This window comes from Styela clava, chromosome 9 (assembly GCF_964204865.1).
Source record: "Styela clava chromosome 9, kaStyClav1.hap1.2, whole genome shotgun sequence".
NCBI lineage: Eukaryota > Metazoa > Chordata > Ascidiacea > Stolidobranchia > Styelidae > Styela > Styela clava.
This window is the reverse complement of record NC_135258.1, coordinates 660,456-687,983: the sequence shown is the minus strand read 5'-3', so window position 1 is coordinate 687,983 and position 27,528 is coordinate 660,456. Positions and strand designations below refer to the sequence as shown.

The 27,528-nt window shown below is 34.8% G+C and overlaps 1 protein-coding gene and 1 long non-coding RNA gene across 2 annotated transcripts in view; one reads left to right on the top strand and one right to left on the bottom strand.

Moving 5' to 3' along the window:
• Positions 1–2,569: 2,569 nt before the first annotated feature.
• LOC144427124 (uncharacterized) lies at positions 2,570–4,645 on the top strand. The gene is made up of 4 exons (XR_013477753.1): positions 2,570–2,738; positions 3,228–3,363; positions 4,165–4,283; positions 4,395–4,645. It is a non-coding gene; the product is annotated as an uncharacterized LOC144427124 (long non-coding RNA).
• Positions 4,646–12,226: 7,581 nt separating this feature from the next.
• Positions 12,227–27,528, bottom strand: part of LOC120339924 (uncharacterized) — a 125,094-nt gene continuing 109,792 nt past the window's right edge. The window contains exons 19-26 of the mRNA XM_078116168.1: positions 27,352–27,510; positions 26,882–27,055; positions 26,313–26,477; positions 23,967–24,131; positions 20,640–20,804; positions 16,866–17,030; positions 14,660–14,824; positions 12,227–12,834 (exon numbers count right to left, since the gene is read on the bottom strand). Of these exons, the coding sequence (XP_077972294.1) occupies positions 12,646–12,834; positions 14,660–14,824; positions 16,866–17,030; positions 20,640–20,804; positions 23,967–24,131; positions 26,313–26,477; positions 26,882–27,055; positions 27,352–27,510 (1,347 nt within the window). The 3' untranslated portion in view covers positions 12,227–12,645. The remainder of the gene's footprint in view (positions 12,835–14,659; positions 14,825–16,865; positions 17,031–20,639; positions 20,805–23,966; positions 24,132–26,312; positions 26,478–26,881; positions 27,056–27,351; positions 27,511–27,528) is intronic.

The following is a 27,528-nucleotide window of genomic DNA, read 5'->3' as shown; positions in this document are numbered from 1 at the left end:
CGTCTGTACAGACGCACTGGACTGCACAATATAACAAAAAAGAAACAATGTGACTAGGTGTTGAAGTGTCATTTCAAGTGTGTAATAAAAAAAAGTTACTTTCAACATGACAAATGCTGAGATTTGCAATATATCTGTATATATATAATACAAAGTTCATAGCTACTGAACTACAACAATGACTTGAGAACCCATATCTAGTTCAAGTTGAGGGGAGTGGGAATCAAATGAAACGAGTATATTTCGGTAAATCTGGCATGAGATTGGCATGAAAAAAAAATAAATAAACACAAATAGTGTTAAAAATTTGTTTGACAATGAACCACCAGAAGTACATAATAATATTATGGACCGAGTTAATAGCTCATATTATGTTGAATTGATTTCAGGGTTTGGAAAGACCTCAGAGAATATAAATTAACTATTGTCATCATTCGAGATACTTGGACCAAAGAAATTTTTTCATCTTCATTTTAAACAGAGGATAAGACATGCTTCGCATTTCACCAGGTACAGCATTCCACATAATCGCACCTGTGTATTTGAGTGATTTTTGTGTCTTTGAGTAGGTTTGGCGTGGTACAAAGTAGGATGACATTGCAGATGATCTAGTATTGTGATCGTGAACACTACTCTGCTTTACAAAGTATTTAGAAAATGCCTGTGGAAGGCAACAATTATGGTATTGATGCATTAATTTAAATATTTCTAGTTTGTAGATATCATCAAGTTTGAGTACGCCAGTTTTATGGTACATGGTATTCATGTTAACACGAGTGGATGGTCCATATAGGATTTTAATGGCTCTATTCTGTAAAACGTTTATAGCTCTTAAGGTCGCTTTAGTGGCAGATCTCCAGGCAGCAATTGCATATTGGATGTAAGTCTGGAAAAGTGAATAATATACCATATTGAGTGTACTCCGGTCTGTATAGTGTTGAAGTTTGCTTAGTATACCTATTGAGCGTGAAAGTTTTTTATGTAACTCTTTGACATGCAGATCCCACCGTAAACGGTGATCAATGTTCAATCCAAGATATTTATACGAGGGAACAGATTCAAGTTCAGTTTCATTCATTTTGATTATCAGAGGTGTTTTCTGATCGTTGCGACCAGGACGTATGTGGACTACTTTAGATTTTTCTATATTGATAGTTAGCTTATTACAGAGCATCCAATCATAGACCTTTTTTAATTCTAGGTTGAAGCAATTTTGAAGATTAGACGATGATTTGGAACTACCTAGGAGACCAGTATCATCCGCGAACAATTTTGTCAACAAATTCGAACATCGTGAGATGTCGTTTATAGATACGAGGAATAATAAAGGGCCATTTTCGACTTCCACATATTGGAATCGGCCATGTAGGTAATCTTTTAAAAGAGAATTAGCACAACCTCGCACACCGTAATGATGAAGTTTGCGTAAGAGTATGTTATGGCTTACGGTATCGAAAGCTTTTTTCAAATCTAAGAAAGCACAGCAAACATGTTCTCCCTTTTCATATTTGTCATAAATATATTCAATTAGATCAATAATTGCATGACTTGTCGAATGATTTGTCTGAAATCCGAATTGGAATTTATCAATTAGTTTGTTTTTTTCGAAAAATTCAGTTAATCTACAGTACAAAAGTTTTTCGAAGACAATTGCCAAACATGATAAGACAGATATAGGTCGGTAATTAGATGGGTTAGTTTTATCGCCGGATTTGTACAATGGAATAACTCTGACAAGTTTCAGTGCAGATGGAAATATACCTATTCTTATAGACGTATTAAAAAAATGTGCAATAACTGGCGAGATTATGTCAGCAATTTTCTTCAAGAAATGTGAAGAAATATCATAAGCACCGGCAGCTTTACCTATTTTTAAAGCTGAGATGGTATTGAATACCTCAGTCGCATTAGTTGACCGTAAATATAAATATTTTTTATAGGGGCACCGAGAAAACTCATGAAATTTATATTCGTTTGTGGCACTTCATTTATTAAACTTTTCCCAATGTTTGAAAAAAAATTATTAAGTTCGTTTGCGATTGTGTGGCTGTTTTTTGTTTTGAAACCATTTTCAAGTTTCAATTCAGATATTGATGAATCATTTGCTGGTTTTGTGTTTACAATCTCTTTGACAGTCTGCCATGTATGTTTAATATCACCTCTGTTATTGGCAAATTTTGATAAATAATGAATTCGCTTCGATTTTCTTAATAAGTGAACTAGAGTGTTATGATATTTTTTGTAGAGTGCACGTTCACTTGGAGAGCCATGTAAATAATATTTTTTGTGCATTTTACTCTTACGATTGATGGATTTATGGAGACCCTTTGTAATCCAGGGCTTTGATAGCAGTTTAGATTTTTTACGCGAGCATGCGACCATGGGGGCATGGGTATTGATTAGGTCCTTTAATGAAGATAAAAAAAAATACCAAAAACTTCATTGAAGTTCTCAGTTGACAGTTGTGTCAATACAAATCCATTTAATATATTACGAGCACTGTATCTAAATATTTCTGTGTCAAAATTGAACATTTTGCGTTTCATGTGAGTTTTGAATTCGTATTTAGGTGCACTAGTAAAAGAAAAAGATGACATAACAGGAAAGTGATCTGATATGTCATGCAATATAATATAAGATGATGAACAACGATCAATTGCATTTGTGTAAATGTGATCAATTAAAGTATGCGAAGTGGAAGTTACCCTTGTTGGACGCGTTATGGTGGGAATAGCCAGGTGAGACAGAAGCATGTAGGTGTACCGAGTTGTCAAATTATCGTGAGCTATTAGGTTGATATTCAAATCACCTAAAATTATGAATGGGTTTCTCGAATTTTCTAATTTGTAAAGTAGCGAGTCCATTGTTTCTGTGAAATTAGAAAGGTCAGGTCTGGGGTGTTTATGAATAGCACCAATAATCAATATTTTTTGGTTGATGGTGGGCGATTCATTGACCTGAATCCACAAATCTTCACAATGAGGAAAATTTAGATTATACTCCTGGGATTCTATGAATGACACATCAGAGCGTATAAAGAGCCCAACTCCTCCAGCTTTAGTAGGAGAGGCAGAGTGAACAAAGTTGTAGCAGTCAGTATGTATAGGGCTAATAGGGGATGTGCTTAATCTGGTTTCGCTAATCGCAATAATATGGGGGAGTTTCTGAAAGTTTGTCAGCATTTGTATCAGATCATCAATATGCTTTGACAGTGATCTTACATTTAGGTGAAGAAGAATAAAATCGGTCGACTTATACTGAGATGAAACTATCCCAATGTTAGCGAACTCTACATATTTACTTGTAATGGGGCCTACAGTTGGAGACAAACTGAAAGATTCCCAAGAGGGCAAGACTGGACAGGTAAGGCCTTTTGAATCAAGGCACATTTGGCAGAAGTAGCTAGAACTAGGGAATGGCAAAGTTATGCAAGTAAAGTGAAATTTAAGATTACACGATTTGCAACATATATATGAATCACTACGATATGAAGAATGACATACTGAACATAAGGTATCAGATGTCATGGATAATTATGAAAGTATAAAAAAAATGAAGGCATAATGAAAAATATTCTAACCTATTTGATTTTTTGAAGATCTTCTTCTTCAAGAATATCTAAGGTGTTCGTCAATTTATTCTTTCGTATTCTGACTTTGCCGTTAGTGGTCCATAAATATGCGTAACCACACTTATTCTTTAGAGCTTTTGCTTTAAAAAATAAGTCCTTGTTGCGATTGGTCAAGTTTTCAGAAATGAAGACTTTTAAAGTGTCTTTGATGTTTATAGTGTTGGGTGCAGACTTCAAATTTTTGCGGCCGGCGAAAATTTTATGGCTAGGCTAGTAAATCGGACAATGATGGGGGGATGGTTTTTCCAATTGCGAGTAGGGAACCGATGACTAAACGAGATGTCACTCGGTTGAATGTTTACTTTTATGAGCTTTGAAATCTCCAGCACCAGCTTGTCAGTATCTCCATTTGGTAATGGTGGTACTCCGTGGAACTCTAAGTTCTCAAGCCTGGAGCGTCTTTCCTGATCTCCTACATGCTCCGTTAAATACCAAAGATCTTCTTCGAGATCCAGGACACGATCTTCTAAATATTGAATTTTTTTGTTTTGCAATTTTAGCTGCTCATCAACTGTTTTTTGGTGTATTAACAGATCATCAAACTTCTTGGATTGAAATGTTTGAGAATATTTGATGATTGACAGTTCATCTTTAATCTTCTTCATGGATTGGGATTGATTATCCATAAACTCTTTTAGTCCTGGACTCATTGGTAAGTATTCCGAAGAGCTATTCAGAGTATTGAAATTTTCTGAGATACAACGAGCAATGATGCTCGGAAGTTGTATTTCTATATTTTTCTGAATGGTATCTTGGATCTTAGATAAGCATAGAGGAGATACAGTTGGTGATGAAGGCTTCGTTCCTTTATGACTCGAGGAGGATGTAGTTGCGGAATCTGGTTGAGGCGGCAGCGGCATGATTGGTGACAGCCCAGGGTCTGATAGAATAGACTCGCTTGTTGGTTTGGGAGCAGCTGGTTCTTGAGATTTTTTCTTCGTTCTTGTCATTTTTAGATGTTGAGTATTTTATAGTAATTAAATTATTTAGATATAGCTGGAATCTTAAACGGAGAATAATCTTCCTTCTTTCAAATGAAGCTATGGTTCCGAGTGAACATATGCGCCACTTAAAGACGAAATACGGTTTCGTGTCAAATTTGGCGAAAAAGCACTTAACTTTAATACAGCAAAGATAAGTACTGGTACTTTTTCGCAATGAACGATACGACTGGATCCGAAATTCCCTTCTCAACTAGTGCTGAAATGTGACAGAACGCTAAGACTGAAATTCAGCGAAATTGCACTTGATGTGTTTTGGATTTTAATAAAAGAAGAATATAAGCGCACATTTCCAATGCGGCTACTGAAATGTTGCTCCAGTTTTGCGCATCTTATATGTGCGAACAAAGCTTTTCCTCTTTATTACTGATCAAAAAAGATAAACGATCCTGCATAAAAGATGTTGACGGCGAACTTCGAGTTGCTCTTTCACGTATTGATCCTAATATATAGCGATTGTGCTCATTAAAACAACCACAAATCTCTGATTGAAACATGAACATAAAACAAAGTTACACTTTGTTGTTTCGTATGTTGTAGTGTGCCGTCGAATTTGGCAAGTTTTATAAGTGTGCCGCAAGTTAAAAAGGTTGCGGAGCACTGGTCTAGACCTTAGAACAGGGGTCGGGAACATTTTTTGCCAAGAGAGCCATAAACGATACATATTTTCAATTGCATTTTCGTGCGTCCCATACGGAATTTTCATTCCCTAATCATGTCCTAAATTTTCACTCAAAAGTCAACACATACAGTGCCTCAAGTTACATTTAAGGTAATTTCTGATGCTGCAAGTTGTCGCTGATGGCCTTGAACGACTGCTCACATGCAACACATGTTAAAATCTACGATACTATTCGCCTTTCTTACTATTAGGCATCTTTGTATTGCTTATAATATTCTAAATATTACTAGGGTTACCATATTTTTGTGACTTCAAATCGGGACGCCTCGAAATACAACGACCCCTTAGCTGTGATTTTATAACTTCACATTTTCCGATTTTACTACATAGGCCTACATTCAAAGCTGTCTCGGCTGTCTTTATTGACCATATTGTGATCGAAATTTCATGCGCATATTCTCTGTCAAAATATCGGGTTCAGTTCGAAAAATAGAAAGGAATTGACGTTAACGATACCGGTACAAATGATTCGAATTTAGACTAATTAGTATTGGTTTTACATGCGATATGTCTGCCATCAATGGGAATCAGTGGGAAACGAACGCATTCGCCTTCAGTAAGTAGGCTAGCGCTGCGCTACAAAGAAACCACAGTAACGAGAACATGTTTGTGTATTATGCTGGAAAAGCGGGACTTTTGGCTGACTTATCGGGACGGCGGGACAAAACGCTGAAAAGCGGGACTGTCCCGCCTAAAGCGGGACGTATGGTAAGCCTAAATATTACAAATAAACAGTACGAACGGACGGAATGCTTTTCGCTTCGTTTACCAACTTTAAATCGCTTGGTGATGTCACAAAATATGTTCCAGAATTATTTAGTTTTGTCGCAATGTCTATCTGGCACTTCTCTAACATAACATTATAACATAGCATGTTCTTAAACGTAATGGCTAATGTTATCCCACATTTAGCTATATATATATTGATATCTGGTAACAATAATTAGCTTATTCTTGGAATATCAAATTCTCTGGGAGCCATATGTCGTCACCAAAAGAGCCATATATGGCTCGCGAGCCATGGGTTCCCGACAACTGCCCTAAAACAAAATGTAGTTCGTCTGTGCCACCCTCGTCATTTCTGCTTGGTTTATGAAGTTGTAGGATACAGCTTATGTTGGTTAGAGTTACTTGCTTACTCACTGTATGATATATAAATTGATTTTGAAAGAAAAATAAACAATCAGGGAAGAAAATAAAAGAGAGGATTGCAGAAAACGAACTATCGCGTGATAGGTATGCCATTCCCGAAACTTTGTAACTGTATTACTCTCTATGTTTTAATCTACATATGCTTGTGAAACTTGGTTTTTAGTTATTAACTTTATTAGGTCTCATAATAGGAGTAGCCTGAAAGATGAAACCAGTAGTTCGTGTATTTCTTTGAATGTTACAAAATATAAACCAAATGTAAAATTTCTATCAACGGTAATGCAGCCGCAGAAGTCTCACTGATATAGAATAAGAAAGTAATCAAATCTATTTGTCGGACTGATATTTTACCGAATAAGGAATCTGTCTGTACATGTATAAAAGATTTATTATTGTGTATTTATTTTTGCTTCGAAAGTAGCAAAACATTGTTTTTAATTTTAGTTGGCACGCGGAATATTTTTGTCGTTAAATTTAGCCGAAAGGTTGCCCACTCCTGAATAGTGCGTCTGTGCCGCCGTTTTCTCCATTTCTACTTGATTTATGAAGTTGTAAAGCTCATGTTGGCTAGAGTTACTTGCTAACTTACTGTTATAAATTGATTTCTAATGATATATAAGCGATCAGGAAAGGGAATACGAGAGAGAAGTGCAAAAAACGAACTATTCCGTTATTGGGATGCCATTCCCGAAAATTGTTGATGTCTTAAAAACTTTGTAACTGCATTACCCTACATGTTTTCATCTATATATGGTTGTGAATCTTGGTTCTCAGTTATGAACTTTATTGAGTCTCGTAATAAGAGTAGCCTGAGAGATGAAACCAGCAGTAGTTCGTGTATTTCTCTGGGAGTTTCAAAATATAAACCCAATGTAAAATCTCTATCAGCGGTAATGCCGCAGCAGAAGTCTCACTGATATGGAATAAGAAAAGTAATCAAATCCATTTGTTGAAATGATATTCTCCCGATTATTGAATCTGTCTGTACATGTTTAAAAGGTTTATTATTGCGTATCTCTGATTTGGAAGTGACAAAGCGTTGTTTTTAATTTTGGTTGGCACGAGGATCAATTTTTTCCTCAAATTAAGCCGATTTTGGCACGCGAGCCGAAAAAGGTTGCTCACCCTAGTCTATAGGTAAATAGTTCGTAGTTTTTATTCGTTATTTCTCTGTTCTTCCTTCTTCCCATGTGTACCTTTCTATTTAGCATGTAGTAATCCAATTTTAACATGTATTTGTTACGAGTTTTAATCGTTATTATAATTTATACAAATATAATGTCCGAGTTTTTTCGGGGCTTAGAACGAAATAGCTTATTTACAGGTAGTGTGCGTCCCCTACCTATGAAATTTTGTACCTACGAAAGTGCTTCCGGAACGAATTAATTTCGTAGGTAAAGTTTCTATAGTAGTTGCAAGCACAAAAAATTATTTCTTTTTTGTTATTGATCTTACGGCACTGTTAGGGGTCCTTGCAGAAATGGCGAGTTAAAACTTATAAATTGAAAACTGCTTTTCAAATTTATTTTCACATCGACTAAACGATTTGAATGAGAAACACGTTTTTATAACGTGTATTTTTCAACAGGATTTTGCTTGCTAGTTTTGCCAGATTAACAAAACTAAAAACTCTTTTCGCGGGCACACCATTCAAAATTGGCACTTCTCCGCGGGACGCACAATTTTTATTTGCGGGCCGCAGTTTGCACACCCCTGCTATATGTGAATGATATCTTATATAGTATATAATACAGTACGGGCCAGGAGCCTCGGTGACCTAACCGGTCTTGCATACTGACCCTCAAAATAATGATCAACCAATTATTGTTAAATTAAATTATATTTTCTGTTGCTCCAAATGTATCATGATGTTGACATTGTTTGTAATAATAAATATAACTCTCTCTCGTCCGGTTATCATTCCATTTACCAGTCCATGTTGGACATAGTTAGCCAGTAATTTGTTTTCCGATGCATGAACTTGATGGCGGAAGAAGCCGTAACAGACCAGAACCACCCCACGATGGCAAAGAGTGGTTCACGTAACCGATGGTCGTTTAAGGCAGTGGTCGGCAACCACCGGGCCGCGGCCCATCGCCGGTCCGCAGAGAGGTGACACAAAAACGGACAAGGCCATAATAAAACCTCTACAATCTAACCACAAACCCTACGACTAAAAACAGCAAACCAGACAAACACAACGCACTTGAGCAGCATGTCTGACTTCACAAACAATTACCATGTCAGTATGCCGCAATAATGCTGGGTCAGTTGTTTCCACTGCGCCCGCACAAGAGTGTCTTTCATCAGTCCGTATAAGATATCTCCAACAAAATAATTATCGCTAAGAACGTGACGACTCCACAACTGGCTCGTAGCTAACAGGTCATGCTTAGCCAGTGCTAAATCTATACTCCAGAATCCGGATAATTATAAAGTTAGCACATCGGGTAAAAAAATTACTTATGGCAAAACAAACATCAATCAATACAGAGTCAGATAGGGTACAGGCATTATTACCTTTCCTAAAATCTTATTGATGTGAGGCCTGGTTTTCAATATTGATAACTACAAAAACGAAATAACGAAGTAGTCCGGATGTAGAAAACACGTTACGTGTGTCAACTTCGGCCATATCTCCAATATGGGAACAGTTAATCGCCAGCCAACAAATGCAGATATCGCACTAAATAGCATCGCCGTCGTATTTAGTATATTGTCAACATAAATTCCCTAATGCGTATAATTTATTGCATAGGCTTAGTCCGTTTGTGTGAAGGTGGTCAACCAAAATTTTGGTCAGGCTTTACCGGTGCGTCACTCGGAAAAGGTTGCCGACCACTGGTTTAAGGTTTCCTCCATCATCGCTTGACCTAGTGTTTTCGGTGTCCGGAATTTATCGCTTAAGATAGAATATTACGACTTTTTTTTAAATCAATTGTATTGTTTCGAAATAATGCAAGTTTGTGCATGACTAATTTATACGTCGTTCATTGACGATGATGGCATTTCACCAGGCTCGCTCATTAGACAGAATTTTCATATTTATCCCGGGGGAGAAGGAAGCCAAGGAGATGGCTCAATAATTCATGTCCCTACCAGTCAAAACGGTGAGAGATTATTTGGCATGTTACTGGTTTTATATGTAGATACTTGACTACACAGGAAACCGTAACCGACTAGAGGCGCATGAACCACCCTGCGACTTCGAGAGGCCAGCAATCCTCCCGCAGATAATTAACCCGCATGTTATGCGAACCCGCATTGGGTGATCAGAGGATATTTAGTGATTATCATATTATCGGCTAGAGCAGGGGAGTGCAAACTGCGGCCCGCTGCCTCAAGGAAAAATTGTGCGTTCCAATTTTGGAATTGTGGCGTTCCGCGAAACAAGATTTTAAAATGTAGTTTAATCTGATACATTCGAGCAATTCCAATCCTTCTTGCATCGCAAATCCTACTAACCCGAGTCCAGCTTATTATCTATACTGATGACGTTAAAATGCCCTACAAGCTAGCTTCTGTTAAGCAAACATCGCGATTCACAAAGCTATCACTTGCTGAGCAGCGAGCGATTAAGGAGAGTGAAGAACGGATGACAATAAAGTAGTAAGAACGGGCAATTAACCTAACATAACCTGAAAAATGGAAAAGCAGTTTGAAAATTTTTACCATTGAAAGATACAGAAGCTAAATGAGTTTTAGCTTCAGCATATCAGTCAATTATGTCTAAATCTTGCCTAGAATTGTATAGATTTAACAGCAAAGTATTTGAAAATGATAGTTAGCGATTTATTTGAAAACAGCCCAACCAAAATAACTTTCTACGTTTTAGAATTCAAAAATGGCACCTTTTGGCTCAACATATTTGTGCGGACAATTTTGTTTTAAAATGTGCGTCATCAAATCCCCCTGTCGATCGGTTTGAAAGACAAACACTTGGAAAATAGACTTCAAATTGCTAGCACTTCCATTAAGGCCAATTTGATAGTCGTGAAAAGTCAGCTGCAAATTTCTCACTGAAATCGTTCAAAGTCGGGGTGGTGTGACATTAAGTGTGAATAGTAATTTTCTTTAGAAATTTATGCGTTTTAAATCATCACTTATGTAAGGACTAAAACTAGTAATATTGCCATAAGTTGAATAAAAAAAAAGTTTTCCTGCATGGGTGTGGCCCGCGCTTTCACCCAGTTATTTGTATGTGGCCCTCCTGTATTAAAGGTTGCCCCTGCTGTAACAGACCAACAGTTACTTGAACCACCCTATGGATAAGATATTTATTTTCAGGGGGGGGGGGGGGGATTGTGGTGAAAGCCGACGAGACGGTCATACAGCCTTCAGTCTATTTACCAATCCATGCTGAAATTAGTTAGCCAGTTATTTGTTTCAGCTGCATGGACTCTATGGCGGAGGAAGCCGTAACCGACCAGCGGTTACGTGAACCACCCTACGGTGGCGAAGAGCCCAGCAATCCTCTCACATTTTATCTTTGGGGAGCAGAATTGTACCTAAAAAAATGCAAGCGGGTATGAACAATTGAAGGCTATGCATGAATATTGTACTAATATAGTAACTTGACAGAGCAAAGCCGTAGTTAGTTTGGCAATTGCAGGTTTTCGTATAATTAAGTTCCGTTGCGAATTGGGGAGAAAAGTGAACCGATTAAAATAAATTTCGTTTAAACACGTAAGAAAAAGCTGTGTGATTTGAGCACAGAGTCGAGAGCTGGATAATTCCCAAAATTATATGGGGTTGACGTCATAACGGAACAAATAAAGACAAAGAATTCTTGTAGACAGCGAAAGAGCAGGTGCTAGGTTCTGCGGGGCGCAATTAGAAATCTGATGGCAGACCCCCTACTCTTCATATTAAAATTTATGGGTCTTTATATAAAAAAAATAAACATTTAATACTGGCTATAAAACAAATTTAAGGTGATAGGATGTTTTTATTGTTTTACTTTTAACATCAAGAAATGCAAAATAGGCGATTTCATTATACTCTTTCAGAAAAATACTTTTCTAGCCATTTTATCAGCAAATTCATTTAAAGTCAACACCTTTAGCAATTTTGCTTTCTATAAGAACCATTGACAAATTGTTGAGTCTTTCAATTGCTTATGGCGACATAACGATAATTTACTAAATTTACCATGCATAACAAATCAATATTATGAGAAAGATTATTTCACTTTATATTTTACGTTTTCAGCAGTATTTTGTACCTCATAATACAGATAAATAATACAGAAAAAGACTAGCGCAGGGTGCGGGGCCCGATTTGATAAAATCGACTTGAAACCAGCCTTAAGGAAGAGATGTTACATCTTTGTTCAAAAATGGTTCCATCTATTAAAGTATTTTTATTGGCATTGGTAAATATATAATGTCAAGCGTACACCCAGCATTTGGTTGCTACTTCATGTTTAGCGCTCAATGGTATTTTATTATTTTTGCTAGTTGCCTCTTCAGCAACAGTGTTTTAGTTACGCATTCATTTGCATTATGTCAAAAATTTGAAAATTGTATAAAGCTGCAAATGTTACGATACCCAATAAATTGTCGCAAGTCGGAAAAAAAAAATTGATTTATTGAGAAATATAATTCATACTTTTTCCGCTATTTGGCAAATATTTGAAAGTATCGACTTTTTATTAGGATGATTTTCTGTTGAGCAAAATATTCAAATCCATGACCGATACCAGCATTTAAAATGCCTTGCGGTATTAATTTAGTGTGGTAACTAAAAAGTGTGGTAAAATGCCCGATAATTAATTTTTAATTCGTATTTTCATACTTACGAAAATATAAAAGCATTAATAGTCTAACACGGCAATCCGTCGGCATAAAATGTCTGGTCAAATAGCCAGGTTGTAGATAACAGTTATTCCATTGTTTATTGTATGCAACTAGTTAATTATTCGGAATCTCTGACTGAAATATTTGATGAAATAAATGAAAATCAAAAGAAATTTTCATAAGACATAATGCGATAAACGGACCCTACTTGCTAAACATTATAGACAGGATTGAAAAAAATAATTAAAAACAAATTGCTCGAAAATTTTAAAACAAAACGAAAAGTGATTATCTCAGACAGACAAACTGAAGAAATGTGGAACTAATATAATTTTAAATCAAATTATCCAATAACATTATCCTCGGATACGGCATCTGTGACTAGTGAAGAAATTTAACCCCAGTATCAGCAATCAATGCTTTGAATCTTTCCAACTGATCATCGTTGAAGCCGCATCCCCACATCTCCAATGTTCCAACCTGGCATTTACGAACAATTACACTGATTGTAGATAATCCTTCATCTCCGAGTTTGCTGACTTTGTTCCAACTCATATTCAAGCTGTCGATCTGAAATGATACATGTTGTTATCATATAATTTTATGAATTGATATATAGGTCATGGTTGCGATGCATATAGGTTGGTTTGCTACTTTGATATTTCCCTTGAATACTTCAGGTACTTTGACAGGCAGATTAGAAAACCTATCAATAAATTTGTCCATCTGACATTGTGGAGCAGAAAGTGGAACACTAATACTAACTCTATATCTAACTCTAATTTTTTCCAATTTTATTAGAGAATCAATGCAAAGAGACAGGAAAGTAAACGCAAAGATAAATAAGCTTATCTTCCATGTCAGATTAGAAGACTTGGCAAAAAAACCGCTCATCTGACATTGTGGAATAGCTATCCAACTTCACCAGAATCAACAGGGCGGAGTGTTATCAGAGAATAGAAAAATGGCAAAAATATAGACCGAAAATAAAATATAAATTTTTTCACATGGCCTCAAGTAATTTGTGAAACTGCAAAAAATATAATTGTATTATTTTCCCGTGCCTTCCAGGCTAAAAGTTGTTTATCTAATAAAACTCCGGAGAATATAAAGCAATTACTTATAAGTATAAGTTTATTTCGACTCCATTATCAGCATAACAATAAAATGATTGGTACAAATAAATAAATAAAAACTGAATATAAAATCAGGAGAGCAAACAAAACCTTAGATAAGGTATAAAGCGTACGGTATATAAGATGGAAGGTTTTGCCAAAAAGAAGTGGTACGTGCTCACTCACCTAAAATAATTGAAATATTCCACACACTCACACAAGTACCGTAAATTGCTCAGTTCAATGATTTGCTAATTGTGCCAAGCGCTACAAACCAGGGTTGAAGCTTTAATGTCTTGTTGGAGCTAGAGGCAAGCCTATCATCTTAGCTGGAGCCGCAGCTTCGAAAAATTTTAGTGACTCCAGCCCTCAACAAATTAATTTCAATTTATAATTTTCATACAAACTTTATACAAATGATAAAATTCATCCTTTTTCAGTTTTTAATTTTTTTCAATAGTTAATTATTAATATTAATTTATAATTTCAATTTTGAAAAATTATATAATTAAAATTCCATTTCATTTTGAATTATTCAATTCATTAAGCATTGGTCTTAAATATATGGATGTTCCCCCCACCATTGACTCTGTCTATACTTTATATAATTTCAAAATTTTTGATGCATAATTGGGATTGTTTTGGAGAGATGGCGCTCAACTGGTTTACATAACGCATGCCATAATTTTTCTTTGAAATATTTAACCATGTGCCGCTCACAGGTACTGGTAGATAATTTAAGCCTATCGCAGGTTTTTCAGGAATAATTTTTGATTATTGCAACTGAACTGAAACTTGTCGGAATTTATATTAACATAGAAGGTATTTGATTATCAACAAATTCAAACACAATTGATAACTGAATAACACGCAAAACCAGGAAAATGAGGCAATGTTCACAACCTTGCCCATCATCTGTCTGAGCGAAAGAATTGTCTGAGTGGCTACAAAAAATTGCAATTGCTACGATAATGTTGACTAATTAGTGATTGGTCATTATTACAAAATGAACAAGGAAATCGAAGCTCAGGAAAATATCAATTGCATAACAATTTTTCAATTCCCAGATTCCCATCTCATACCCACCACCTCAGGGTATGATAAAATGGGTAAGAAATGCTGAAACCTGGGATATTTCGGTCCGTAAACTCATTAAAGGCTGCTTGCACAGAGCTTCGCTCTGGGTAAAAAACATATGATAATGACGCATAATACAGCAATGTCCAAAACATTACCGAATTATAGCCAACATCTGGTCAGGTATATGAACCGGTTTTTACCTTTGCATTACTAGTGTTTTTCTTGAATGCTTTCATTTTTTTGTCTGTCAGATCACATCTCCGAGCAATGAATTCCTTCACCTGGCATTTTGAAACAACTAATCCAACTTCTCCAAAACCAGAAGTGCCAAGATTCTTGTTTATACTGATATCTAGCATATCCAACTGAAATAAATAAGATCAGTGAACAAATTGAAATGAATCCGGTCACAAAATGTGATCTAGTAAAGAATAAAAGTGTGAGAAATAAAGAAAGCAAACCATAAAGACTGATTGATCAGGATAGACAAATATTTTATAAAGAATTTATAGTCTGTTGTTTTGATGGAAATTCAACCCAAACAAAATGTGATAGCTGATTAAAATTTTACAAGTTAATCAGGGCATATACACTGCATGGAGAAAAAGTTTCTTGATAATTGAGTGTTTTCAATTACCAGAAGCCAAATTTTTTAAATTCCATTGAAAAATATTTGCTCACAAAAGAGGAAAGATGATGTATTTGACTTTTCAAGTGGAATGTTGTTTAGGTTGACTTATATATACAGTTGTTATTTCAATGGGCGATAGCATTGCACTACCTTCAACACAAAAATCTTCGCATCAAACAAAAATCAACAGTCACTCAGATATATTAGCAAGACTGTGATTGCATGGATAGAACCTAGAACAGTGATTCCCCTTTTTCCCCTGCTAACCGACAATACGCAACAATATGGCTCATGCACCAGCAGTGAAATTATGAAACAGGCGTGTTGTTTTGATTAAAATATTTTGTAGTGAATGTCTGATTAAACACCAACAAATACGATTATTTGCCACAGCTTTAATCCCGGCAAGCGATTAATTAAATTAAATATTTATTCATCTAACATTGTAAAATAGCTATCCAACTTAACCAAAATCAGCAGTGCGAAGTGTTATCAGAGAATACAAGAAAAATGGCAAAAATATAACTGCTAAGAAAATAAAAACATTTTCACCGGGCCTCAAGTAATTTGTGAAACTGCAAAGAATATAATTGTTTTATTTTCTCTTGCCTGTTTCTCTAATATAAGCCTTTATACATTCACTATTACCCCAAATAATATAAGTCAATTACTAAGATATCACTCAGTTCAACGATTTACCAATTGTGCTAAGCACTGCAAAAAAGGGTCGAAGCTGTGATGTCTTGTTGGAGCTTGAGCCAAGCCTAACATTTAAGTTGGAGGCGAAGCTTCCAGAAAATTTGGTGACTCAAGCTCTCGATCAATTAATTATTTTTCACATTCATAAATTTCTTAAAAACTTTATACCGATGATAAAATTCATTATTTTTCAGTTTTATTTTTTCAACAGTTAATTTCTGATATTATGTGACAATTTCAGAGTTGAATTTGTATATTTAAAATTTCCATTCAATATTCACTTAATTTAGAAAAATATTTTAATAAGCGTTGGTCATTACTGTATAGATATAGATATTTCCAAAAAATTGTTCATATACTTTAGTATTGCAAAATTTGTGATGCATAATTGGGGATTGTTTTGGAGATATGGCGCTTACAAACTGGTTTAGAGAAAATCTACGATAGACTGGGATTAAATTAGCTGACAACCTGTTAGCGGCATGGGTGGCTCTAAATAGGTTGTTAGCTAATTTATGCCTATTCTATCGTAGATTTTCTGGGAATAATTTTTATTGCATTAAATTGGAGCGCGTAGGAAGTTATAACGACATTTAAGATATTCAATAAACAACTTATTTATGAAAAAATTGTTACGTTATTGTTGACCTTTTAGTGATTGGTCACTGTTCCTAAAATAAACAAGAAAATCGAAGCTCGGGAAAAATATCCATTACATCACAGATTAAAATTTTCAGATTCCATTCCTATGCCCTCCACCTCATGGTTTGTTAAATAGTGGGGGCAATGCTGAACCTGAAATATTTCAGTTTGTCAAACTCATCAATGGCTGCTTGTACAGAGTTTTATTACGAGTGTAAAGCATGTGATAATGTCGTATAATACAGCAATCTCCAAAACATTTGGGTGTAGCTGCTCGATAACCAGTTTGGTTCGTCGCGACTTCTCTTCCCCAGTAAGTAAATTATTTTTTTGTCGTAATTTATGATTGTGATATGGTTGGTTGAAAAAATAAACTTGACTTGACATTTCTAAATGATGGCAAATATATGTTCAGGTATGTGAACTGGTTTTACCTTTGCATTACTAGTGTTTTCCTTGAATGCTTTCATTCCTTCTGCTGTCAGATTGCAATGTGAGGCATCAAGTTCATTCACCTGACATTTTGAAACAACTGATCCAACTTCACCAAAGCCATAAGTGCCAAGATTAAAGTTTCCACTGACATCTAGTATATCCAACTGAAAAAAATAAGATCAGTGAACTAATGTAGATGAACTCGGTCACAAAATGTGATCTTGACAGGGAATAAAAGTATGAGAAATGAAGAAAGCAAACTGTACAAACTGATTGATCAAAATGGACAAATTTTTTATCAAATATTCAACTGTCTGTTGTTTTGATGGAAATGTAACCCAAACAAAATCTGATAGCTGATTAAAATTTTCCTAGTTAATTAAGACAGATATACATGAAGAAAAGTCTTCATGGTAATTAAGCTTTTTCGAATACCAGAGACCAATTTTGTAAAATTCCATTGAAAAAATATTCACATACAAAATAGAAAAAAACAGTATTTGACTTTTTGAAGGGTCACTTTATTCAAGTTGACTTATACAGTTGTTATTGCAGTGGGCGATAGCAATGCATTGTCTTCAATACAGGAAACCTCCACATCAAACATAAATGAACAGTCACTCAGATATATAAGCAAGACTGTCACTGCATGGATAGAGCCTGGAACAATGGTTACCAATCATTACCATGGGGACTGGGAACAACCAAAAATACGATCAAACACTAAAAAATATAGGTTTATTCGCCAAAGCGTTAATCCCAGCAAGCGGTTAATTAATAACGATGACTAAAACTTGAGTGATATTCGTTTTCATGGTTGCTTTGGCGATCATTCAAGAACAAATTTGGAATAGAAAATATGGGCAAATCAAATATCACGACCAGAGATATGAGTTTAGTTTTTTTTTGAAACAACAGAAAACTGCAAATAACGTGCAAAACCATTAAAACAAGGCAATGCTCACAACTATGCTGAATATTTGTCTGAGCAAATTAAGTGTCTGAGCAGGTGCACATATCGCCTATCCATTGCATCATAGTGTTTAAAACTCTCAAATTCCGCTCCCATGCACCACCATTTATCAAAAATTCAACTGTCTGTTGTTTTGATGGAAATGTAACCCAATCAATATCTGATAGCTGATTTAAATTTTCTTCGATATTTAAGACATATATACTACATGAAGATAAAGTTTCTCATTATTTAGGCTTTTTGCAATTACAAGCAACCAATTCTATTTGAAATCATATTGGCGTACATGTAGAGAGAGAAAAGGAGTATTTCACGTTCAAGAGTCATTTTGTTTAGGTAACCCCTGCTAACCGACAATACGCAACAATATGGCTCATGCACCAGCAGTTAAATTATGAAACAGGCGTATTGTTTTGATCAAAATATTTTGTAGTGAATGTCCGATTAAACACTAAAAAATATGATTAGTTGCTGAAGTGTTAATTTCGGCAAGTGGTTAATTAAAGACGAATCAAACTTGAGTGAAATTTGTTTTCATGGTTGGTTTTGCGATCATTCAATAATAAATTTAGAATAGAAAATATGGGCAAATGAAATATTACGACCAGAGATATGAGTTTAAGTACTGTTTTTGGAACAACAGAAAACTGACAAATAACACGTAAACCCATGAAAATGAGGCAACATTCACAACCATGCTGAATATATGTCTGAGCGGAAGAAGCATCTTGAGCGAATGCACAAATTGCATGTGTTACGTTATTGTTGACTTATTAGTGATTGGTCGTTGTTCATGAAATAAACAAGGAAATAGAAGCTTCAGATCCCACTCCCATGCCCACCACTACAGAGTGAGATAAATTGAATGAGCAATGCTGAAACCTGAAAGATTTCGGTATTTCAAACTCATTAAAGGCTGCATTCACAGAGCCTCGTTCCGAGCGTAAAGCGTGTAATAATGTCGCATAATACAGCAACGTCCAAAACATTTGGGTGTCGCTGCTCGATAACCAGTTTGGTTCCCTGCGACTTCCCTTCCCCTGTAAAACTGTGTAAATTTTTTTTTTTTGTCATAATTTATGATTGTGATATTTTTTACTGATTCAATGTTAATTTTTATATACAGTTGTTATTGCAGTTGGCAATAGTAATGCATTGCCTTCAAAACAGGAAACCTCGGCATCAAACAAAAATGAACAGTCACTCAGATATATAAGCAGGACTGTCACTGCATGGATAGAGCCTACAACATTAGTTTCCAACCTTTTACCCCTGCGGATTGGCAACACAAAAAAATATGGCTCATTGTCCAGTCAACTTTCAAAATGAATGGAACAGATGTGTTGTTTCGATCAAAATAATTTGTAGTGAATGTCTGATTAAACACCAACAAATACGATTATTTGCCACAGCTTTAATCCCGGCAAGCGATTAATTAAATTAAATATTTATTCATCTAACATTGTAAAATAGCTATCCAACTTAACCAAAATCAGCAGTGCGAAGTGTTATCAGAGAATACAAGAGAAATGGCAAAAATATAACCGCTAAGAAAATAAAAACATTTTCACCGGGCCTCAAGTAATTTGTGAAACTGCAAAGAATATAATTGTTTTATTTTCTCTTGCCTGTTTCTCTAATATAAGCCTTTATACACTCACTATTACCCCAAATAAATAAGTCAATTACTAAGATATCACTCAGTTCAACGATTTACCAATTGTGCTAAGCACTGCGAAAAAGGGTCGAAGCTGTGATGTCTTGTTGGAGCTTGAGCCAAGCCTAACATTTAAGTTGGAGGCGAAGCTTCCAGGAAATTTAGTGACTCAAGCTCTCGACCAATTAATTATTTTTCACATTCATAAATTTCTTAAAAACTTTATACCAATGATAAAATCCATTATTTTTCAGTTTTATTTTTTATTTTTTCAACAGTTAATTTCTGATAATATGTCACAATTTCAGAGATGAATTTGTATATTTAAAATTTCCATTCAATATTCACTTAATTTAGAAAAATATTTTAATAAGCGTTGGTCATTACTGTATAGATATAGATATTTCCAAAAAATTGTTCATATACTTTAGTATTGCAAAATTTGTGATGCATAATTGGGAATTGTTTTGGAGATATGGCGCTTACAAACTGGTTTAGAGAAAATCTACGATAGACTGGGATTAAATTAGCTGACAACCTGTTAGCGGCATGGGTGGCTCTAAATAGGTTGTTAGCTAATTTATGCCTATTCTATCGTAGATTTTCTGGGAATAATTTTTATTGCATTAAATTGGAGCGCGTAGGAAGCTATAACGACATTTAAGATATTCAATAAACAACTTATTTATGAAAAAATTGTTACGTTATTGTTGACCTTTTAGTGATTGGTCACTGTTCCTAAAATAAACAAGAAAATCGAAGCTCGGGAAAAATATCCATTACATCACAGATTAAAATTTTCAGATTCCATTCCTATGCCCTCCACCTCATGGTTTGTTAAATAGTGGGGGCAATGCTGAACCTGAAATATTTCAGTTCATCAAACTCATCAATGGCTGCTTGTACAGAGTTTTGTTACGAGTGTAAAGCATGTGATAATGTCGTATAATACAGCAATCTCCAAAACATTTGGGTGTAGCTGCTCGATAACCAGTTTGGTTCGTCGCGACTTCTTTTCCCCAGTAAGTAAATTATTTTTTTGTCGTAATTTATGATTGTGATATGGTTGGTTGAAAAAATAAACTTGACTTGACATTTCTAAATGATGGCAAATATAGCTTCAGGTATGTGAACTGGTTTTACCTTTGCATTACTAGTGTTTTCCTTGAATGCTTTCATTCCTTCTGCTGTCAGATTGCAATGTGAGGCATCAAGTTCATTCACCTGACATTTTGAAACAACTGATCCAACTTCACCAAAGCCAGAAGTGCCAAGTTCAAAGTTTCCACTGACATCTAGTATATCCAACTGAAAAAAATAAGATCAGTGAACTAATGTAGATGAACTCGGTCACAAAATGTGATCTTGACAGGGAATAAAAGTATGAGAAATGAAGAAAGCAAACTGTACAAACTGATTGATCAAAATGGACAAATTTTTTATCAAATATTCAACTGTCTGTTGTTTTGATGGAAATGTAACCCAAACAAAATCTGATAGCTGATTAAAATTTTCCTAGTTAATTAAGACAGATATACATGAAGAAAAGTCTTCATGGTAATTAAGCTTTTTCGAATACCAGAGACCAATTTTGTAAAATTCCATTGAAAAAATATTCACATACAAAATAAAAAAAAAACAGTATTTGACTTTTTGAAGGGTCACTTCATTCAAGTTGACTTATACAGTTGTTATTGCAGTGGGCGATAGCAATGCATTGTCTTCAATACAGGAAACCTCCACATCAAACATAAATGAACAGTCACTCAGATATATAAGCAAGACTGTCACTGCATGGATAGAGCCTGGAACAATGGTTACCAATCATCACCATGCGGACTGGGAACATCCAAAAATACGATTAAACACTAAAAAATATACCGGCAGGTTTATTCGCCAAAGCGTTAATCCCAGCAAGCGTTTAATTAAAAACCATGACTAAAACTTGAGTGATATTCGTTTTCATGGTTGATTTGGCAATCATTCAACAACAAATTTGGAATAGAAAATATGGGCAAATCAAATATCACGACCAGAGATATGAGTTTAGTTTTTTTTTTGAAACAACAGAAAACTGCAAATAACGTGCAAAACCATTAAAACAAGGCAATGCTCACAACTATGCTGAATATTTGTCTGAGCAAATTAAGTGTCTGAGCAGGTGCACATATCGCCTATCCATTGCATCATAGTGTTTATAACTCTCAGATTCCGCTCCCATGCACCACCATTTATCAAAAATTCAACTGTCTGTTGTTTTGATGGAAATGTAACCCAATCAAAATCTGATAGCTGATTTAAATTTTCTTCGATATTTAAGACATATATACTACATGAAGATAAAGTTTCTTATTATTTAGGCTTTTTGCAATTACAAGCAACCAATTCTATTTGAAATCATATTGGCGTACATGTAGAGAGAGAAAAGGAGTATTTCACGTTCAAGAGGCATTTTGTTTAGGTAACCCCTGCTAACCGACAATACGCAACAATATGGCTCATGCACCAGCAGTTAAATTATGAAACAGGCGTATTGTTTTGATCAAAATATTTTGTAGTGAATGTCCGATTAAACACTAAAAAATATGATTAGTTGCTGAAGTGTTAATTTCGGCAAGCGGTTAATTAAAGACGATGTAACAAACTTGAGTGAAATTTGTTTTCATGGTTGGTTTTGCGATCATTCAATAATAAATTTGGAATAGAAAATATGGGCAAATGAAATATTACGACCAGAGATATGAGTTTAAGTACTGTTTTTGGAACAACAGAAAACTGACAAATAACACGTAAACCCATGAAAATGAGGCAACATTCACAACCATGCTGAATATATGTCTGAGCGGAAGAAGCATCTTGAGCGAATGCACAAATTGCATGTGTTACGTTATTGTTGACTTATTAGTGATTGGTCGTTGTTACTGAAATAAACAAGGAAATAGAAGCTTCAGATCTCACTCCCATGCCCACCACTACAGAGTGAGATAAATTGAATGAGCAATGTTGAAACCTGAAAGATTTCGGTATTTCAAACTCATTAAAGGCTGCATTCACAGAGCTTCGTTCTGAGCGTAAAGCTTGTAATAATGTCGCATAATACAGCAACATCCAAAACATTTGGGTGTCGCTGCTCGATAACCAGTTTGGTTCTTCGCGACTTCCCTTCCCCTGTGAAACTGTGTAAATTATTTTTTTTTTGTCATAATTTATGATGGTGATTTTTTTTACTGATTGGAAAAAATAAACTTGACTGGACATTTCTAAATTATGGCATATTAGGGATAGACAATATAGAATATTTACTATTGTAGAAAAGTTAAATCAAATCCAGAATACCGAATCCTATTATATTTTTATATTTATTCATCTGACATTATAGAATTTACCAATTGTGCAAAGCACTGCGAAAAAGGGTCGAAGCTGTGATGTCTTGTTGGAGATGGAGCCAAGCCTATCTTTTAGCTGGAAGCGGAGCTTCTACAAAATTTAGTGACTCAAGCTCTCGACCAATTAATTATTTTTCACATTCATACATTTCTTAAAAACTTCATACAAATGATAAAATCCATTATTTTTCAGTTTTATTTAATTTTTTCAACAGTTAATTTATGATATTATGTTACAATTTCAGAGTTGAATTCGTATAATTAAAATTTCCATTTAATGTTCATTTAAATTAGAAAATTATTTTAATAAGCGTTGGTCATAACTGTATAGATATAGATGTTTCTGAAAAATTGTTCCTATGCTTTAGTATTGCAAAATTAGTGATGCATAATTGGGGATTGTTTTGGCGATATGGCGCTTACAAACTGGTTTAGAGAAAATCTGTGATAGACTGGGCATAAATTAGCTAACAACCTTTTAGCGGCATGGATGGCTCTAAACAGGTCGGTAGCTAAATTATGCCCAGTCTATCGTAGATTTTCTGGGAATAAATTTTAATGCATTAAATTGGAGCGTGTAGGAAGTTATAATGACATTTAGGATATTCAATAAACAACTTATTTATGAAAAAATTGTTACGTCATTGTTGACCTTTTAGTGATTGGTCACTGTTCCTGAAATAAACAAGAAAATCGAAGCTCGGGAAAAATATCCATTACATCACAGATTAAAATTTTCAGATTCCATTCCTATGCCCTCCACCTGATGGTTTGTTAAATAGTGTGGGCAATGGTGTACCTGAAATATTTCAGTTTGTCAAACTCATCAATGGCTTCTTGTACAGAGATTTGTTACGAGTGTAAAGCATGTGATAATATCGTATAATACCGCAATCTCCAAAACATTTGGGTGTAGCTGCACGATAACCAGTTTGGTTCGTCGCGACTTCTTTTCCCCAGTAAGTAAATTGTTTTTTTGTCATAATTTATGATTGTGATATTTTTTACTGGTTGAAAAAATAAACTTGACTTGACATTTCTAAATTATGGCAAATATATTTTCAGGTATGTGAACTGGTTTTACCTTTGCATTACTAGTGTTTTTCTTGAATGCTTTCATTCCTTCTGCTGTAAGATTGCAAAACTGAGCCCTGAATTCCTTCACCTGACATTTTGAAACAATTAATCCAACTTCACCAAAGCCAGAAGTGCCAAGAATCTTGTTGTAACTGATATCTAGTATTTCCAACTGAAATAAATAAGATCAGTGAACTAATATAGATGAACTCGGTCACAAAATGTGATCGTGACAGGGAATAAAAGTATGAGAAATGAAGAAAGCAAACTTTAAAAACTGATTGATCAAAAATTCAACTGTCTGTTGTTTTGATGGAAATGTAACCCAAACAAAATCTGATAGCTGATTAAAATTTTCCTAGGTAATTAAGATATATATACTACATGGGGAAAAGTCTTTTTGGAATACCAGAGACTAATTTTGTAAAATTCCATTGAAAAAATATTCACATACAAAATAGAAAAAAACAGTATTTGACTTTTTGAAGGGTCACATTATTCAAGTTGACTTATACAGTTGTTATTGCAGTGGGCAATAGCAATGCATTGTCTCCAATACAGGAAACCTCAACATCGAACATAAATGAACAGTCACTCAGATATATAAGCAAGACTGTCACTGCATGGATAGAGCCTGGAACAATGGTTACCAATCATCACCATGCGGACTGAGATCAACCAAACATACAATTAAACACTAAAAAATATACGTTTATTCGCCAAAGCGTTAATCCCGGCAAGCGGTTAATTAAAAACGATGACTAAAACTTGAGTGATATTCGTTTTCATGGTTGCTTTGGCGATCATTCAAGAACAAATTTGTAATAGAAAATATGGGCAAATCAAATATCACGACCAGAGATATGAGTTTATTTTTATTTTTTGAAACAACAGAAAACTGCAAATAACGTGCAAAACCATAAAAACAAGGCAATTCTCACAACTATGCTGAATATTTGTCTGAGCAAATTAAGTGTCTGAGCGGGTGCACATGTTGCCTATCCATTGCATCATAGTGTTTAAAACTCTCAGATTCCGCTCCCATGCACCACCATTCATCAAACATTCAACTGTCTGTTGTTTTGATGGAAATGTAACCCAATCAAAATCTGATAGCTGATTTAAATTTTCTTCTTTAATTAAGACATATATACTACATGAAGAAAAAGTTTCTTATTAATTAGGCTTTTTGCAATTACAAGCGACCAATTCTATTTGGAATGATATTGGCGTACATGTAGAGAGAGAAAAGGGGTATTTCACGTTTCAAGAGTCATTTTGTTTAGGTAACCCCTGCTAACCGACAATATGCAACAATATGGCTCATGCACTAGCAGTTAAATTATGAAACAGGCCCATTTTTATTCATGTCATACGACCCCCAATATACAATATTTATATATCATTAGAAAGGTCTTTTAGAGTACTATACGCTAAATGTCACTGGAGGACCGTAAACTAAAACCCCTGTTTCAAGAGGTCTCTCGTAACGTCAAAAAATAACAAAAATATTTACACTCTCTCATTCTATCAGCTGTTGGACGTGTTTAGCTATTGTAAAGCTCAAATGTGACTATACAGTTGACTGCACATTGGTTTTCTCTTTGATATGATACTAAACGCTTTTCGATAGTGCGCGCCGTTCAAGCGTTTTGAAAATTTTCCGTTTGAGAAGTCACCACATCGAATCAGGCCAGGCTAAGCTAGATAGATCGATCGGTTGTTTGTTTGTGCTTTATCGCGTTGAAAGCTTTTGTGAGTCATAATAAAACATTTATTATGAATCATAAAAGCTTATAATCGTGAGACAAGGAGAATTTGCGAGATAAAACGCTTATGTGAACTAACTTTTTTTTGGTGAGGCAGCTGCGATCAAACGACTCGATATTTTTGTAAAAAAAGGAAATTGGCGAACCGACCAATCTGGAGTAAAGTGGCCAGAAAATGATATTTCATTAGATAAAAAAGCAGTGATATCAGACATTTGGACGGAAAAGATCTCACAAACTGTTTAAAAAGCTGTTTACATTATAAAACTATTTTCCTAACGAATTCAAGCAGCCATATACTGCTCGGTTCAGACTGCTGTCGTGAAGGGTCATTGGGAATGTGCAACAGGATTGCTGATCCAATCGATATTTCATGGTAGATTACAAAAATGCTGGCCGGCACAGTATTATGAATTGTCTTTCAATTTGTCTTGGGAGTTATAAATGACTAAAAATACTCTGTGGTGACCAAAGTCATTCCACTGGAATAGCCATTAAACAACTCATAAACTGTTTGTTATATCAAGACATGCTTGATTCATATCCAATGCATGGCCATTTATGTAAGTTAACCTGTTTGTTACCTTGGCATTGCGAGTGTTTTCCTTGAATGCTTTTATTCCTTCTGCTGTCAGATTGCAACTCTGAGCATTCAGTTCCTTCACCTGGCATTTTGAAACAACTGTTCCAACCTTACCAAAACCAGCAGTGCCAAGAAACTCCTTGTTGCTGACATGTAGTTGATCCAACTAAAATAAATAATTAAATTAGTCCTTCAATTCATAAATAAATTGAATATTCATTTTGAAAATTTATCATTTTATTATTCTAAGCGGTGCCAGATGTTATGCAAAGTATCTGATGTTCTCTCAATCCAGGATTTTTTAACCTTCTGTTTACTAGAATATCAAATAAAAACATTCTAAAAAACTGGAAAATCTAAACTTAAAATTTATTTGAAATATTATTTGAAAATGTAAATAAACAATGGTTCGAGGTTGACCTTCTCTGGATATCAATTCACTAAATTCACATACACTCTGTACAATAAAGTGAGATCCAAGGTTGATCAACAAAATGCTTACAACATATTTAATGGATTAGGCAATAATTTCGTTATTATATTCCAAGTCTCAATGAATATGTTACAGACCTTTCCACAGACTTTCCATTTACTCAATTCCATTATTTGATCTTTAGTTGCTTTGAACTCTTTCCATGGGTCCATCAGAAGTTCTTTGACCTCACTCTCAGTTGCAAACTTAGATATTGCAAGAAATAGATCAAATGTCATGCCGGTTATGAACCGAATATCCAGAGTGCAAATCTAGTAAAACGAATAGGATTATGATAGGTTTTCAAAAGTGGGGTGCAGACAATTTTTCGATGGGGTGTAAGGGGTTAAGTTTTAATTAAAAATAAAAATATTTGTTAAATTTGATCTTGCACGCCTTATTTTGGATATTTACATATTTGATTTTAGATATTCCCGCAAAAAGAAGGCTTTACTATCCAAATCTACCAATATCAAACATCATAAAACCAGCTGTTTTGTGTTTATTTTCTAGCCAACTCGACAAAAGAGCAACAGTGGCATGATATTATATTATAACTTGGTCATACTTTTAATCCAGAATGACTTCCAAGAGCATCAAGTTTTGCTTTTGTTAGCTGGCAATTTTTTGCAATGAGTTGGTCAACTTCATAGTTTGATAAAAGATCACCAAGAGCATCAAAAGCTTCTTCGTCCATTGAATTTTGACTGATATCAATAACGGATATCTAAAAACATAAAGATAA